The 18,433-nt window shown below is 34.7% G+C and overlaps 1 protein-coding gene across 1 annotated transcript; it reads left to right on the top strand.

The window, feature by feature from the left end:
- The first annotated feature begins 978 nt into the window (after positions 1–978).
- Positions 979–18,080, top strand: LOC111511824 (glyoxal reductase). Its single transcript, XM_023167841.2, has 6 exons — positions 979–1,248; positions 1,299–1,379; positions 6,304–6,411; positions 6,465–6,745; positions 10,697–10,864; positions 17,287–18,080. Exons 1-6 carry the CDS (start codon positions 1,110–1,112, stop codon positions 17,437–17,439), a joined length of 930 nt encoding a protein of 309 aa, XP_023023609.2. The 5' UTR covers positions 979–1,109; the 3' UTR covers positions 17,440–18,080.
- Positions 18,081–18,433: the final 353 nt, after the last annotated feature.

Raw genomic sequence — 18,433 nt, 5'->3', positions numbered from 1 at the left:
TTCAGAGAACTTTTCGAATCAACAAACAACATTTGCAACAGAACCAATTCGTTATAATATTTGGCTAGAATTTGAAAAGAGGCAAACTATCAAATATATTGAAATTTTCAATGACATGAAAAAGAAAAATATCGATAAACTCAGTGTACTCAAATGTAATTCAAAATCATAAAATAAAACTAAAGAAAATTGGATAAAAAATTTATCAGATATCATTATACCAGAAGATATAAAAAATTTTCTCGCCTCAAGATTCAATTTCAGCTTACCACCAACTATCAAAGAGGTGAATATACCAAATTTACTCTGAGTTGAAAAACAGCTTCAGCTGACACTTCGCCCATTCATCATAAGGTTATCTTCAACTAATGTAATGTAAGATGCCCTCTATCCCTTGTGATGAATAAGGTCGATTATTATTATAACTGTTTAAAAAAAAATCTGTTTAAAATCTGTTTTTCCGTTAACCAGCTGTCGGACCCCTACGAACGACAACCCTCAGAAGTTGAAACTTGTGCGAGCTAAGGATTAACGAGGTCTTACCTTTTAACGTGTGATTCCTAACACGGGTTGGACAATAGCAAGTGAAGATCGATCGTTCAGACTAGGGCTTGAACCACCGACCAACACGGCAGTTAATTCGAGTGAGTGAACAAATCACCCACGCCGAACCGCTTGGCTACCGACCGACCAACTATTATTATTAATTTCGAAATAACAAGATCAAAGTCGAAATTCCGAGTTTCAAAGTCGTAATTTCGAATAAAGAAATAATGATAATATGTGGCCCTTCTTCTGGGCTTCCGTACCCTTCTACGCCTCCGAAGTTTTCAAAACCTGTATGAAAACTCTCCTTCTAACACTTATTTCAGAAGGCATTCAGTGCATAATCATGCTTGGGAAAGCTTTCAACAAATTCCTTAAAATGTTTTATGTTCCATTGCTTGATGCTAGTCAGTTCTTGATGTGAAAGCGATTGAGTATGATGACCGGTTGACCTTCAAAATGTTATCGGTGATGTTTTCTTAACCATTATTATTTCGAACCCTAGTTTGCAATCATTCTCACAATAGAACGTCGGTAACGTATCAAAGACAATTCTTACTAAAATGTTCTCTCTTAATTTTTCGTTAAATTTTGTGTTAATGAGTTCATTATTCCTTATCAAAGTGTCTCACCAAGAAACGGTTTTGGCTAAATATGTGAAAGTGGAACTGAATTCCGGTGATCTCATGCCTTTGATTGGATGTAAGATAATTTTATTTGAAAATATTGTCACTGAACATTTTAATTTTCAGTAGGAACTTCAAGGTTGAATGAACAAGAATTGGTGAGGAATTCATTAGATTTTGCTCTGGCATCTGGTTACCGACTAATAGGCAAGTGTACTTTTATTGAAATCTATAATAATATTTCGACTCAATTGATAGTTGAGTGAGAAAAGAGAAGAAAGTGAAAGAGGAGAATAGGGAAAGAGGGGTGAGAGAGAGACAAGAGAGATAAAGGAGAAAAAGGGAGTTTCAGTAAATCAGTTTCAGTAATTGAGTAGGCTACTTCATTCAGTTTTCCATTTTCGATTCATCACAGCCTCAATTTCCATATTATATTAATTGCCCTCATCAGACTAAGGAATAATTTTCATTAATCTAATGATGACCTTCTTCAGCAATCATGTTTCAATGTTTATTTCTCATCAGTTAGGTTAGGTTAGGATATGAATTGATTTGAAATCCGTGAAAGAATCTGTAAAAAATTAAAAAGAGGTTAGCTGAAAAATAACAATTATATTAAGGAAAGAAACTGAAACTTCAATGGAATAAAATACAAGCAACATCCAAAAAATTGAACTATTAACACGAGATGAAAATTAAAAAATCAATAACAAGAAATGAAAAATTAAAAGATTCCAAGCCAAGTTACTTCACGACCTTTCAATTATTAGTATCCAAAATCGTCTTCGTAACTGGACTTTTTACTCCGAGATTTGACATTCGAGTGGTTTCACCTATCCCCCTCTTCCCCCTCACCGCTTCATCGGTTTTAGCGGGAGCTGACCGTTTGGCGGGAGCTGACCGTTCGAAAGAAGCTGCTCGTATTCCGCTTGATTAGAGGTTTCTATATATTGCGTATCTCTACGCTAGCTGAATTCGTTGTTGGACAACATATATGCGGGTTCTTTGAATTTTCTCCTAAACCAGTGTTCCTCCTTGTGGATGATTTCAGCTTGAGCCCACCTGATGTTATGTTGATGACTCTAAACATGTTCTGCTATTCCTGAATTGGCGGTTTCTCCTTGCTGTGTGTTTCTTGTGTTCGGAAATGCGAACTTTCAGTGGCCTCTTAGTTTCACCGATGTATGATTCTCCTAACTCGCAGGGTATCCGGTACATGCAATTATTGGAATCGCAGTTCTCGTTTGGTGGCCTGGTTTTCATGAGGCTGCTACGGATAGTGTTCCCAGATCTGTAGCAGGTTCTGATGTTATACTTGGACCAATTCTTCCTATCCTTTCCGACAATCCTCTGATGTAGGGAAGTACAAGTAATGGTTTTGGCGGCTTCTCTTCCTTGTGAGGCTCTTACTGTCTTCCAGCCAAAGTCTGTTTCATTATCACTTTGGAGTAACCATTCCGTTGAAGGTCATTTTTGATGATGCCTAGTTCCTTCTCGAGATCTTCCTTTGTGTTACAGAGCCCGAAAGCACGGTCTACTAGAGTCTTGACGATTCTTCTCTTAGTCGATTGATGGTGGTTGGATTCCTGGTTCAGTTACGGTCCCGTGTGAGTGGGTTTTTGGTATACAGATAGATGTTTCATATTTAGTGTCAGTCCTCTCCACCAATACGTCTAAGAATGGCAATTCGTTGTGGACCTCCTTCTCCATTGTAAAAGTGATAGAATCACTCCACCAATAGTTTTTCAACATTTCTGTTATCATAATTTTCCACATCTCAATGCAATTTATTATTTTTAAATAACCTTGATTCAGATGCGTTTTATTTAAATTGAAAGGGGTATATTTTTAGGACAAAATGACTATTTGAAAAAAAAAGGTTTCGGGTTTCAACTTCACCATCTTTATACCAAAAATGTGAAAATTCTATAAAGAAAGAAAAATTGAAATAACTACTTTTATATGAATATTAAATTTTACAAAAAAACCTATTTTGTATTCAGTTTGTATCTACTCATGTCATCAATGACAGTACGTAATGAAAGCCATAGGACAGTAGTTCAAATTCAAAGGTGTATTATTTTGGAAAAGAAAAATTGTGCTTTTCTACTTCTCCATATTTGAAAAAAAATGTGAGAACTATACCTACTTACGAAATTCTGTAACCATTTTGACTAACCAACCAACTTCTTCATATGTTTGCCATCAAAAATTTTTGAAGTTGCCAAATCAGGATTCTTATTGAACCATTTTTCCGAAACAGTTTGGTTTTTTTGAGTTTCAGACTCCCAGAAAGATTTATATAGCATGGTTTTCATCCACAACGCGCACGAAAAGTTTAAATGAACTGTTATAAATGAATTTTAGTTTCGAAAAGAAATACTCCTTGGCTTTTTACTTCTTCAATAGTATACAAGAAATGGAAAACTTCAAATATCAAAGATCATTTTATGAATATTAATGAAAATTTGACGGCTATTCACAAATATTTCTTTCAAGTATGAAAAATATTCAGATGTTACTGAAGGAAACCGCTATAGAACGTAATGAAGTAAATAATTATGAACCTCGCAGATATTTTTTTGGAAGAATTTGTATAGGCAGTTGAGTGTTGACTATGAAATGTTATAAGACCGACGAAAATGCAAAAAGTAATGATGCTTTCAAGGTGGTTACGAGAGTTAGTTATAGGTACCCACAGTGCATATGTCCAACCCCTTTTACTTTTTGAACGGGTCAACTCAAAAAATCGAAATTTTGGATAATTAAATTAATTTGTCAACACTTTATTCTGAAGTGAAATTGACAGATGAAATTTTCAAGATGGCGACTGGGCACCACCTGGGAAAAAAATTAAATAGAAAGAGGGGTCTTCCAACACATCTTTTTGAAGCTCCTGACAAATGCTTCACAACTCTAGAATATAATGTCAATATCTTCAACTACTACAAAATTGCGGAACTTTGAATAATTGCCTGAATACATTGACATTTAACTACATAATATGAGGTAATAAGCTTGAGGTCAGTTCATAAGATGCTCGAAATGGTTGCCTTGAACTTCTTGACATATGAACAGCATATCCGATATTTTACTCCGAACATTTTCGAACACAGTAACGTCAATATATCTACAAATATTCATTATTCTCTGCCGTATATCCAATATTGAAACAGGTTCAGTTTCGTACACCTTTTGCTTCAAATAGCCCCATAAAAAAGTCCAAAGGTGTCAAATCTAGCGAGCGGGCTGACCATTCTGTAGGACCTTCAAATAGACCTATGAAAAAAGTATTATCCAAATAGTTTCTCACTTTTCTGTAGTAATGTGGTGGTGCTTCATCTTATTGGAATACAATATCCATGTCGAATTCATTAGGATCCGCTTCGACGATTTCAGTGCCGAAAGGGTCAACAGTAGTTTCCAGCATATTCAAATACAGTCCATCTGTTGAATTTTGATGAATAAATAGAGGTCCTAGAATGTGGCTTCCCAATATTGATAGATTGTTGACGTGGTACATTTCTACTAGTAAAACCGAAAACTAAATGGAAATATTCTAACTAACAATGATGCTCATTGTCGTAATGACATTTTTTTGTTTTTATAAACAGAAAATAACTTAACAAACCTTATCAGGTTGTCGGAATTGCCATAGGGTAGATGAAATGGAATATTTCTAGAAATATCGATATTAATGTGTTTGTCTTCAGGAAATTATTAAATGTTTCGCCATTTTGTAGTAGGTGAAGATATTGACTTTATATCCTAGGGTTGAATTTTTTTCCCAGATGGCGCCAGTCGCCATCTTGAAAGTTTCATCTGTCAATTCCACTTCGAAACAAAGTCATGCATTGATATCATCATCCCAAATTTCAATTTTTTGAGTTGATCCGTTCAAAAAATAAAAGGGAGGGACATTAAAGAAATTCACTGTATATCAAAAACACAACAAACAATAAAATAATAATGAATAATTGCTACATTAAACTCGGTCCTGAGTTTCGAGTGAAAATACTAGCTTTCTACTCATCGTCAGCTCTTTCAAGACAGTTTAATAGATGGTTTAATCAGATTTTTGTATTTTTTTCGAATAATCAACAATGACAATTCGCTTTTCGGTGACAGAAATCATTCAAAAGACCTCAAAATTATTTTTTTTGAATTTTCATCCAAATTAGACCACCAATATGTTCAAAGTATTTCATGTACGTACACCCGAAGCTTTCCCAAAAAAACATATTCTGTTCCTTTTCGAGGTAACTTTTTGGTACAAACATTCAACTCAATGTGACAATAAAAATTGTGACTCATTCCACAAAATAGGGAGTAGTTTTTCAACTGTGAGATATTCAAATTACTACTAATACAACATACTAGAAACAAGTATCGATTGAGGAAAAAACCACATTTCATAACCTCAAACGTCAAGTCAAAACACAAATTTCGCGGTAGTTTGCTATAGCCACACTTATCAGCTCAAAGAAACTAGTAGGTATAAGCTAAATCCTTTTTCATAATTCAGTTGATAATTGAATGAATATAAATAGATCAAGAGCAACATCATATGGCAACTTCTGAATGACTGTATCTGGTCTACAAAATGAATATTTTGAAATTGAATCAGAATAATTCATTCTTTTCAACGTTCTCACACTGTAGGATCTGGAACACAAGTACTTTTTCGGCTAATACCACCATGGATATTAAATTATATCTGATATACCTATAAGTTATCTCCTGAACAGGAAGAGTCTGCCAGACTATAGAATCTGTGAAAATGAAATCCACTCAAATGTCTGCAACTAGGTTGATTATGAAACAGGTAAATAACTGTTAACCTAAAGACAACACAAAACAATTAAGCCATCTCGACCTTCGAAGCAATTATCTGCGTAAAACAAAACCAACGCAATCAATCGCAATCTTTCTTCATCACGTGTATCACATCGGTTTGTTAGGCCACTCGAATTTATTTTTTTGCGCCTCTTGATGAAAACTGCTGTAAAATCTGTTTCGTAGTTTCTGAGTTCTTCGTGTTCAAACTGTCCGATGCGGCAGGGGGAACTTTGTATTATAACATTGAGTAATTATATACATTCAAACCCCTCACGATTAATCTTATTTTTAGACTCTGCTGCTGTGTATCGTAACGAAGAACTCATAGGCAAAGCTCTGAAAGAACTTTTACCGAAGTACAATCTCACTAGAAAGGACGTATTCATCACCACAAAATTAGGTAAGAGTTGCTCACTTGAGTTTGTCAAGTCATAAATGAAATTTTTCATACAGCACCCTACGATCAAGGTGAAACGGCTTACATGGCACTGGAACGGTCCTTGAAGAACTTGAATACTGATTATGTGGATCTTTATCTTATTCATAGCCCCCGAGTAGTGGGGGTGAATTTATCAGATAGCCAAATTTCTCAACGTCGAGATCAAAGCTGGCAGCAGCTTGTTAGAGCAAAGAAAAATGGTCTAACCAAAAATATTGGTGTGTCCAACTATGATATAGAACATTTGTCAGAGTTACTGAAAAATGACCATGCAGTTAAACCAGCAGTGAATCAGGTGAATTATTGTTAAGTCTATAAGCTGCACACATGAAAATTAACGATTTCATTCAAGAATAAAATATGAAAGCTCACGATCATATTCATTTATACTTGAATATAACTTCAATTCGACCGTATTTTATAGAACATCAAAAGAATTTTGAATAGGATTCACATCATTCATTATCTGGCTCAGAATGATTCATTGCTTCTAGTATCAAATCAAATCAAATCAAATATGCTTTATTGTCCAAAGTATAAACTCGTTGACAAAGGTAATCATGTATAAATGAGTTTCACTATAATAACTATACATTATACATATACATTGGTTTAATGTATGTGTCATACTGACATATGGTTACGATTTTTAGTGAACAGCTAAAACAATTATAGATAAATAAATGAAAATGCATATATAAACGCACATAAATACCACACACATACATATTTATATACATCCTAAATGAACGAATAGTTAGACATTAACAGGTAAATAAGGAAATCAATAAATAAAATATATAAATAAATAAGATAAACAGACACTGTTTTCAAAATTGCAGGAGCTATTGAGATCAAAATAAGCAGTGCTTTAACAGGGAATAATTTTATTTCAGAATTCCATCCATATCTTTATCAAAGTACTCTTGAACACTATAAAACACCTGGTCAATGAGAACTTGCTTTACAGATTTCCTGAACTGATAAGGTGATTGGATATCTTTAAGACCGGTCGGTAGATGGTTATATATTTTAGCTGCATTATAGATCAATGAGTTTTTAATCAAATTTGATGATGGAATAGGCAGTCTTAATTTGTCGCTTTGGCGAGTGAAACTAATAACAACATCGTAAGATGATTTTTTGTTCTTATGTACCTACTAGGCACACAGTTTCGAGTATGAATAAAGAAGAAAGTGTTAGTAATTTTTGCTCCTTGAACAAGGGTTTACAAGACTCTCTAGGCCCAACTTTGCACAGATATCGGATGGCACTCTTTTGGAGAATGAAGACTGTATTGAAGTGTTGTTGGTTGCAGGTGCCCCAGAATGATATGCCATATCTTAGATGCGATTCAACCACAGTGTGGTACACAATTTTTGCAGTACATTCTCGATAGATGGTTTCTATCAACAATCACGGCCAAATTTGCTACAATGTGATGAATGTCAGTTTATTTTTTATTATGTATGAAACTAACACAATTTTCAATTTGTCGAATATAAACCAACTGGTGTATATTCAAGGTAATACAAAGTAGAGAATTTTGCTGATTGATCTTCCCGAAAGAATATCGTCTTTCTCACTTTTTTCATATTTACTCATGTAAGGTATGTTTGGAGCTTCATAACTTACAAGGCTAGTGTCATCTTCTGTTATCCTACAATGAAAGCTATGAAGTGTTGCAAAATTCAAATCATTCATCTGAAAATCAAATAGACCATCAGTGTATTTGATTTCATTTTTCTACTAGAAATTTTAGAATTTTTTTTCTGTCTTCAATTGGCTTGACCTGTTAGCTTGTAGGTATTCAAAAGATATTATTTTATCGTAGATGTTAAGGAGACATCAACTGAACTCTAGTATCCATGCGCTCTTTGCCTTTCTTACCTTGTTGAGGGTTGAGGTGGTTTTGAAGAGTTTGAAGATATTATGACTTTTACGTCAATCCCTTCAAGTATCCTGGAAGTACGACTGTTCATAGTTACTTGAAACTTGAGCTCTTATTTTTTTCTTATTAGTCAGTGGGCTATGCTTGAAAACTGGCAGAAAACAAATCTAAAGAAATGAACTTTAAATGTTCAAGCCACTCTCGAATATATCTACACAGTAGGTTGAATGGACTGACGCCTATCAGAAAACAACTACTCCCCTGGCTACCACCAAGGGCGTTGAATTATATCCGACAGGCATCATTGCAGGAAACTTAACAGAAAATTTCCTGCATATGCATATGCAGGGGAGTAGTTGTTTTCTGATAGGCGTCAGTCCATTCAACCTAGTCAGTCCATTCTTTAGATTTGTTTACTGCCAGTCTTCAAGCATAGCCCACTGACTAATAAGAAAGTTTTTTTTCCTCATTCAGAGGAATCGGGCAAATTAAGGATATGCAGTTGGTTAGTACTTCGTCCACTAGATGGAGTGACATTTTGTTGTTCGCTCCAACTTAGAAAGAGAAATGAAATACTCTGACTTTAGGTCGATGATGGCCACTGATGCACTGATGAGTGGCTAATGAGCCCGAAACCGGTCTGCAAGTGTGCCCGTTCCAAAATTGAAGGTCGACTCTTTCTAATATATTGCCAATTGCATATGCAGGAAATTTTCTGTGAAGATTTCTGCACTGACGCCTGTCGGATATAATCCAACGCCCTTCGTGGTATTAGCCAGGGAGTAGTTGTTTTCTGTGGGCGTCAGTCCACTCAAACTACTGTGTAAGTATATTCGGAACTGTCTCGAACGTTTAAGGTTCATTTCTTTAGATTTCAGTTCTTATGCTTACTTTCATTGATTGACATAACTACTCACATATACATTATTATTTCATCCCAACAAGAGGGACTTGAAAATTAGTCAATTCGAAACAAGATTATTGATTGAATACCATTACATCCCTCAAAGTCATTTTCATTGCTATCAAATTTTTCAATACTATCCTGTAATATATCAAATTAATTCCAAAATACAGGGTGTTCATTAAACATGCGGCAAAAATTTAAGGGACTATTTTGTGGACTATTCTAAATATATTTTGACCTTCGGTGATTTTTGTCAGGTGAGGTCAGGTTAGGTCAAAAGTAAGTGGGTCTATTCGACCCTCCACCGCATTTTTTGAAGATACGAAGTAAAAAAGAATTTCGACAATAACAATTCATTACCAAAAATTACATGTGATGTTTCTTAATCTAAGAAAACTGTTGCAAATGACTACCCTTCCTCGGATGTCCAATCTTTTCCCCATTGACTTCCGAACTCTTTCAAAAACAGCAGGATCGTTTCTGATTGACACCCAGCAATTATCCGATTTCTTAAATCTTCCACTGAAGTAGGGTGAACTAATGACTGTAGGTGGCCCCATAGAAAATAATGCAAGGGGTTCAAGTCCGGTGCTCGAGCAGGCCATAAGTGAGGTCCACCTCGATCAATTCAGCGATTTTCGTTTGTTACTGTAAAAAACTCTTGAGCCAATATGCTGAAATGCGCTGGTGCACCATCTTGCATAAACCACATTGCATTTCTTGTAACCAATAGTACATCCTCCAGAAATTGAGGTAGCGTATGTTCCAAAGAGTTGCGGTATACCTCGCCGGTAAGTCTTTCTGGCAGAAATACTGGTCCAATTAGAACGTCAACTCCAATTCCCTACCGAACGTTTAACAAGAACTGATGTTAAAAGCGATCTCCAAACACTTCATGTAAATCTTCTTCAGGTCAAATATAATTATTGTGGAAATTCCTTATGGCATTTCTTGAGAAACTGGCTTCATTGGTAAAAAGAATAAGCGTCAGTTATATGCGCAAAAGCCGTTGACAGTGCCTGAACTCGTTGTGTGTGGTATGAGTACGTACAACAAATAGTCTCTAAAAATGTTCCAAATCGTCGCGGTACTAACATTTAAAGTATTTGCAATTTATCGATGAGAGGTACCTGGATCTTCTTCCATCATGGTCAACTGATTCTCTTCTACTTCTACCGTAAAATCATCAAAGGACAAAATATCTTTAGATCAGTTCAAGGAAGAGTCCCTCAATTTTTGCCGTATGCTCAATAAACACCCTGTATATAAGTTACACCAGTTATCGAATAGTTTCCGAGTATTCTGTGATACCTTTCCTATAGGTGGAAAGCAATTATCAAAAGAACACTTAAAAATATTTTCGGCTGCGACCTTTCTCAACCAACTGACTTCAAAATAACAAAGGTTCAAAACATCGCTTTAATTTTCTAGGTAATGAATTATTTCAGGTTAAGTGGAACCCCCATTACCATCAAGATGATTTACTAAGATTCTGCCAAAAAGAAGGTATTTTGCTTCAGGCTTATTCATCTTTGGGAGGAACTGGTGATAAGGATTTATTGAATGATGAAGAAATCAAGAAAATTGCATCGAAATTAGGAAAATCTCCCGCCCAGGTAAATAAAGTAGTTCAAGTAGAATAGGAAAACCACTCAGAATATTTATTAATGTTTTGGGTAATTCTGTGGTTATGAGAAGCACATGTGCCTCTTAATTTTTTTAACATAATTGAGCTGATCAAACAAAAAAAAGCGATTTATTTCCAACAGGAATACCCAGTTACAGGAAATGCTATTATTACAGAGTATATATGGAATAAATATCAAAAATAAGTGAATATCGAAATGTATAAAAGTAAATGCTAAAACAAAGTATATATATATATATATATATATATATATATATATATATATATATATATATATATATATATATATATATATATATATATAAATAAATACGAACGTTATCGAGTGTCTTGATATAGATGAAGGAGTTTTTTAATCGGACATAGCACTCTAGGAAGTGGCAAACCATAGACACGTGTTTCGGGCTTTTGGCCCATCATCAGTATGGTGCAGCCAAGTGTAAGGATGGGCAACACTTGGTTACCAGAAGAAATAAATACAAATGCACGGAGCCACCAGCAGGAGCCAGCCGCACATTTGTGGTTTCACTTAATAGATCTTGTGTTTACAAGAAAACTATCAAAATCACCACGGAGGCAGCTATAGCTACCTGCGTGACATCTGGGTCCAGGAAATAATATAAATACGAACGTTATCGAGTGTCTTGATATAGATGAAGGAGTTTTTTAATCGGACATAGCACTCTAGGAAGTGGCAAACCATAGACACGTGTTTCGGGCTTTTGGCCCATCATCAGTATGGTGCAGCCAAGTGTAAGGATGGGCAACACTTGGTTACCAGAAGAAATAAATACAAATGCACGGAGCCACCAGCAGGAGCCAGCCGCACATTTGTGGTTTCACTTAATAGATCTTGTGTTTACAAGAAAACTATCAAAATCACCACGGAGGCAGCTATAGCTACCTGCGTGACATCTGGGTCCAGGAAATAATATAAACACGAACGTTATCGAGTGTCTTGATATAGATGAAGGAGTTTTTTAATCGGACATAGCACTCTAGGAAGTGGCAAACCATAGACACGTGTTTCGGGCTTTTGGCCCATCATCAGTATGGTGCAGCCAAGTGTAAGGATGGGCAACACTTGGTTACCAGAAGAAATAAATACAAATGCACGGAGCCACCAGCAGGAGCCAGCCGCACATTTGTGGTTTCACTTAATAGATCTTGTGTTTACAAGAAAACTATCAAAATCACCTAGAGTGCTATGCCCGATTAAAAAACTCCTTCATCTATATCAAGACACTCGATAACGTTCGTATTTATATTATTTCCTGGACCCGGATGTCACGCAGGTAGCTATAGCTGCCTCCGTGGTGATTTTGATAGTTTTCTTGTAAACACAAGATCTATTAAGTGAAACCACAAATGTGCGGCTGGCTCCTGCTGGTGGCTCCGTGCATTTGTATTTATTTCTTCTGGTAACCAAGTGTTGCCCATCCTTACACTTGGCTGCACCATACTGATGATGGGCCAAAAGCCCGAAAAACGTGTCTATGGTTTGCCACTTCCTAGAGTGCTATGTCCGATTAAAAAACTCCTTCATATATATATATATATATATATATATATATATATATATATATATATATATAAAATATTCGTATAAATAGAATACCAAAGAGAAATGAAAAATTGAGCATATAACACAAAAAGTTACAAATCATGCAATGTAACAGTACTGATACAAACGTTATTTATAGTATTATTAAAAGTGATTGTGGATACAAGATACCAAGGCATTAAGAGAGTCGAAATGAATATCGCAGTGTTCACAGATTTTATTGAAGCTACTGCACATAAAATTCAATGGTGATCGTAGCATAATATTTGTGCGTGATGCTTCGCAATAGAATTTCAGATTGATCTTGGGTAAAAGAACCGTACTGTCAATATTGTAGTTGAGTAATTTATGCAGGAATTTCATACCAAGGATAACTCTCCTATTTTCCAAAGATGTCATATCAAATCGTGCCAACAAAATGTTATGATCGATGCCTCTCGTGGGTATTGACCGTCAACTTTTAGACATAAGTATTTTAGGAACTTCCTTTGCACGCTCTCAATTGATGTTTTTTGGTAGTCGTAAACCGGATTCCATAACAAAGAGCCATACTCTAACTTAGATCTGGCATCCCCAAAATATAGCAATTTTAAGGTGGCAATACTTTTGAAGTTCTTGCCATTTCTGTAAATGAATCCGAGCATCCTATTTGCATCAGCAGTCATATTCCTTATATGTGTTGGAAATGTTAATTTACTGTTGTGTGTTATACCAAGATCTTTTATCTCATGTACGCGGTTGACTGTAGATTTGTTGATTGTACATTAAAGTTCGCTTTTTTGTTATAAATGATATTATTTTATATTTGGATACGTTCAGTTGTAGACGATTATCATTACACCAAAGTTTGATTACATCTAATTCATGTTGTACACGTTGGCAGTCAGTAATGTCGTCGATTTTATAATACAGTTTCAGGTCGTCTGCAAATAGTAGGCTAGGAATATTGAAAGAGGTTGCAAGTCATTAATGGAAATTAAAAATAAAAGGAGTCCAAGATTAAAACCTTGTGGTACCCCAGATGTAACTACGTACTGGGCCGATTTGAAAGACTCATATTCAACGAATTGTTTTCTGTTATAGTCTATTTCAAAAGAGTGTAGAGTAATAAAATCTCATTAAGTATTCAAAAGCGCTACAGGGTGATCCGTCAATAAATTCTGTCACTTCCCTAGTCCGCATTGCAAAATTATGTCGTTTCATAAAGAGCAGGTAGGTATCACCCTGTTTTAAGGGATTTGTCCATTGTTATCGACGGATAAATACTGAGCCAGAGGCGCGCTAGTGGGATAATTGCCAAAAGAATATGCATTCATAAAAATTATATTAAAGGAAATGAAAATTTAATACAGCAGAACAGTGTTATTAAAAAAATATAAAATGTAACAATAAAATATATACGAACCGAAATCGGGAAATACTCACAAACACACACGAACGAACTTCACGTATTGAAACACTTGTGGGGACTTTAAATCAATTTATTCACAAAAACGATAAGAACTTTACTGGATACGTTATTACAATTTGACACTTGAACAATACTAAAACTGTGAACTTCCCTTAACGTTTAACAACACTTTATTTATACCCTAATTGAATGTTCTAGAGATTACTAGGTACAATTTTCGAGAACCTTCCGAGAAAATAATTATTCAGACTACCCTTAATTCTAAACCCTAACCTAAGCAAAAGTGTCACTGTCACTGATACACTGGTCTCTGTCCAGATTGCTTATCCCGCTACAGTATATTTACAATTCAATTAAATTATTCTACATCAGTATAGTCTTCATCCGAAGAACTGTCATCATCCCCTGGTGTTATAATTATAGGGTCAACCACCTGATCGACCAAGTTGTCCAGTTCCCACATTTTATCTTCCTCTTTTAAAACATGCTGGATTGCTTTTTGCCAGTTTTCTGATGTGATTTCCATAATGGCTTGATCAAACAATACCTTGACATCTTTCATTTTGAATGTGGTATTGTGCCTTGCAACATATCCTTTAACTTGTGCCCATATAATAAGTTCTATAGGATTTAATTCGCAATGATATGGCGGTAGGCGCAGCACAGTTACTTTATACTTTTCTGCTACATCTTCTACGGCATATTTCATGAAGCGAGATTTATGTTGTTTTACTATGGCTAGTAGTTCCTTCTTTACTGAATTCGTCTCAAACTGAATACCTTTATTTGACAGCCAGTTAATAATTTCTTGCTTTCTCCTAGCTGAAGTTGGTACCTTCTCTAAGCGCCTTGAATGGTAGCTTGCATTATCCATAACCACGACCGAATCAGCTGAAAGAAATTTTAACATTTCCCCGAAGTAGTCTTCGAAGACATCCGAATTCATGTCCTCATGATAATCTCCCGTCCGGCACGACTCAAAGCTTAACAAACCTTCTTTTAAAAATCCGTCTTCGCTTCCAATGTGAGCAATTATAAGCCTCTTCCCTTTTCCCGAAGGCACTTTAATACCCGTCGAAAGGCCTTCTATGAAAGCTTGGCGAGAACTTGTTATATTTTTATCTTGCCACATTTTTTTGACTATATAACCTTCGTTTATCCACGTCTCATCAAGATAAAAAATTTTCTTTTGCTCTCTGCGGTACTGCTTTATAGTTGTCAAATATTTTCGTCTCCAGCAAACAATTTCATCACTTTCCAGTAATAGTGCCTTTCGATTGTGCTTTTCCCAGGCAAAATTCATACTTTTTAAAGTTTTCCATAAAAGTTTTCTGGATATCAAAGGAATATCGTTATCTTGGCTTATCTCGATAAATATTTTTTCAAGAGTGGGTATTTCCTTTTTAAAATAAAACGAATGAACTTTTCTTCGAATGTCACATTTGGTGTCTTCATCTAAGATTTTTATTGGTCTTCCTGTTTTTCTCTTGCATGGACTTACCTGGCCTGATATCTTTCTTTCTCGCAATAATTTAAAAATCGTGGACTGTCCAATTCCAGTCATTCGGGCACATCGCTCAACACTTTCTTGCACAGACAAACTAGGGTGATCGTGTTTTATGCAATCATATACATTTAAAATTATAACTTTTTCGCAAACAGATAGCGGAGAATTTTTTACACTTCTTTTCTTTGGAGTAAATGTCCCCATTTTATAACTTTTTCACTATTTCTATATCACAATATCACTGTACGTTTAATTGGTGTAGTAACAATTACTATTATAACTCGAATGTTTAAGACACCATTACAATATATTTAAACCCTTTTTCTTAATTACCTGGGTTTAATAGGTATTGCATGATTGGTGGGCAGGGTCAAAAAGGGATTATTATAATGACATGGCACCTCGGAACTAAGTGTTAACCCTTTTTTGAGAAATCATGCTCAAGTATATGAACCCAAATTGCATATTAAATAAGTTTACAAGAACCACTAAAATTAATCTTAATCTTTTTTTAAGAAATTTTACTTACCTAAATACATGTAGGTACTTAGTTTTAGACCAAATTACTTCCCAAAAATGGCCTTTTATTATTATCTATGTCTGTATTTTTTAATTTACTTTAATTATTAAGTTTAATAATCCTAAGATTTGCCTACGCCCATGGACGACAACGAAATTCAGGCAAATTTTATGACACTTCATGATTTATTACTCTACACTCTTTTGAAATAGACTATAACTAGATATGATTCAATTATAGTAAGCAGTTGTCATACATGATCTTTGTTGTTCTTTTGAAGCAGTGATAATATCGATTTTAGAGAAGGCAGGAATGTTTAATGTATCTAAATCAGAATAATGAGAATTTTCACGAAGCATATTTTCGTCCGAAACCAAGTATACACTTCTGAAGTAATTGTCTAATCTATTGACAATATCCCCAGGCTTATCAAATACCTCATCATCAAGTTGCATTATACCCGGAATATGCGAATGACCTTTTTTACTGTGTATACCTACTCTGTAGGTATATCGAGACTGGCTTGAACGTTTAAAGTTCATTTCTTTATATTTATTTAAGGATATGGTGATTTTTTATGTCACGAAGGAACTTGTACTCTTTCTCAATAAAAAATTGGGGTATGGGACTCCCACTCGAAGGGTTGATTAATTCGAAATTCAGATATAGTGAAATATTTGCTTTATCAAATTCCGGAGTAATTACTAGTATTTCATGTTTCTTAGTGTAGTTCCATCCATGATAATTTTATCTGATATAGGCGTTGAAAGAGTATCCAGCATATATTTTGTTGGTACTAAACATTTGTAAAAATCGATATTGAGTATCTGAAGATTTCAAGTTTATTGTTACGTTTTTACCCGTATGTTGACCAATAATTGACTACACTGAATAATCAAACCTATTTCATTTCATTTTAAATACACAAATACTCCAACTAAAACTTCAACTATTATTTGAATGTCTTTGGCCTATCGTAATCGAATACCGTAGAAATTTCGCCGAAGTTCTGTGGAAATTATTCTCGCTGCTTGTCGAGTGGCGGAGAATCATCGTATATTCGCGCACTCTCAACTACGTCTCGTTTGGTTTATGGTTACCAGTGGCGGCCGCCGCTATTTTCTTTCGGGCATGATTTGAAACATTATATATTCAGTTGCTTCAATGAAATTCGCTATATCAGGAATATATACATATAATCAAGAAAGGTTAATGCAGTCAAGCTGCTGGAAAATGATTTCATGAAAATCAAAAAATATATAGATCAGTGCCATGCTGATCATTCCCATATTGACGATGCCCAAAAGGCTGAAACAGCTATCTACCGATGGCTCTCAAATTGAAAACAATATGAGAATGACTATAAAATCTATACTATTAATTTTCAGGTATTGCTTCGCTGGGCTTTCCAAGAGAATATTGCTGTCATCCCCAAGGCACGGTCTAAGGAACACTTGGAACAAAACATTGACCTTAACTTCATCATACCAGAAGCAGACATGAAAATTTTGAACAGCATCAATCGAATACCACTACCCTAACTCATAATGTGAAAATTGAACGAATATTGTTTGTTTTAGTGATATCTCTCTTGCTCTAAGTAAAGGGTGAATTTTCAATTTTTTAAGTATCAATGTTTATATCAATGGTGAATATATATCGTTAGTCCGGAGGAAAAACGATATAAGACGAAAAGTAGCACTTTTCAGTACACGGGATTTGAGTTTTTTCAAAAGTTTGATAATTTATTTCACGACATATACTAACTTTTCTTTTGCACTATGTTACCTAACTCAAAGATAATGGTGTTAAGTATCAGTTATAGTCTATTATAATTATTTATGTTGAACAATAATAGACAGAAAAATTAAATAAATTCTGTAGTTTGACTTGTGTCGTTTTACAACATTAGAAATTCTTGAAATTTGTAATGAATCTATGGCAAAATTCAAAAATATCAAAGGAAAGTATGGTATATTTTAAGGGTTTTTGTGGTTATTTGTAACCGTAAAAGTCAAAAATTTGCATTGAAATTATGGTCTAATTATTGGATTGCTATAGTAACACATTAACAGGTTACTTTCAACATTGTGAAGACTCATAATGAAAGAAAAATATCAACATGAATAGGAAATATTCAAATGATGTAGGTAATCAAATAAAAGTGAAATAACTATCAAAATTGTATTTTTACTGTGGTTCAATTTATTATAAATTTGAAAAGAAGTCCTCATAACATTGTGGTACACATTTTTTTTATAAATGATAAGATACCTTCTTTTTTTCTTTCTGTAATTCCCGGTTTGACGAGGTAAGCAGGTTTCAAAGTATAATTTGTGATTGACCTTCTGCTGTTGACGATGTTAGTTTCTTCATAGTCACAGGGAATCCATAGGATGTCTTGTACACTGGGGTTCCCTTTTTTGATTTCCAGAATTTTTCTGTAATGGGTACTTTTAATTTTATTTCCTGAACTTGGGGTAAATATTTTAAGTTATTAAAATCTTTGTGCGATAACTCATGAACAATAAAAGG

The sequence above is a fragment of the Leptinotarsa decemlineata genome, unplaced genomic scaffold (genome assembly GCF_025532065.1).
Source record: "Leptinotarsa decemlineata unplaced genomic scaffold, Ldec_3_MD MMD2_tig00004307_RagTag_RagTag, whole genome shotgun sequence".
Taxonomy (NCBI): domain Eukaryota; kingdom Metazoa; phylum Arthropoda; class Insecta; order Coleoptera; family Chrysomelidae; genus Leptinotarsa; species Leptinotarsa decemlineata.
This window is presented reverse-complemented; position numbering and strand designations above follow the sequence as displayed.

What these genes read in the sequence shown, in the direction of transcription:
- LOC111511824 (XM_023167841.2), top strand. Translation starts at nt 1,110, where the DNA reads ATGTTCTCTCTTAATTTTTCGTTAAATTTTGTGTTAATGAGTTCATTA. An exon ending in TCTCATGCCTTTGATTGGAT is followed by an intron (nt 1,249 to 1,298) that starts GTAAGATAATTT and finishes TTTAATTTTCAG; the next exon opens with TAGGAACTTCAAGGTTGAAT. An exon ending in ATCTGGTTACCGACTAATAG is followed by an intron (nt 1,380 to 6,303) that starts GCAAGTGTACTT and finishes TCTTATTTTTAG; the next exon opens with ACTCTGCTGCTGTGTATCGT.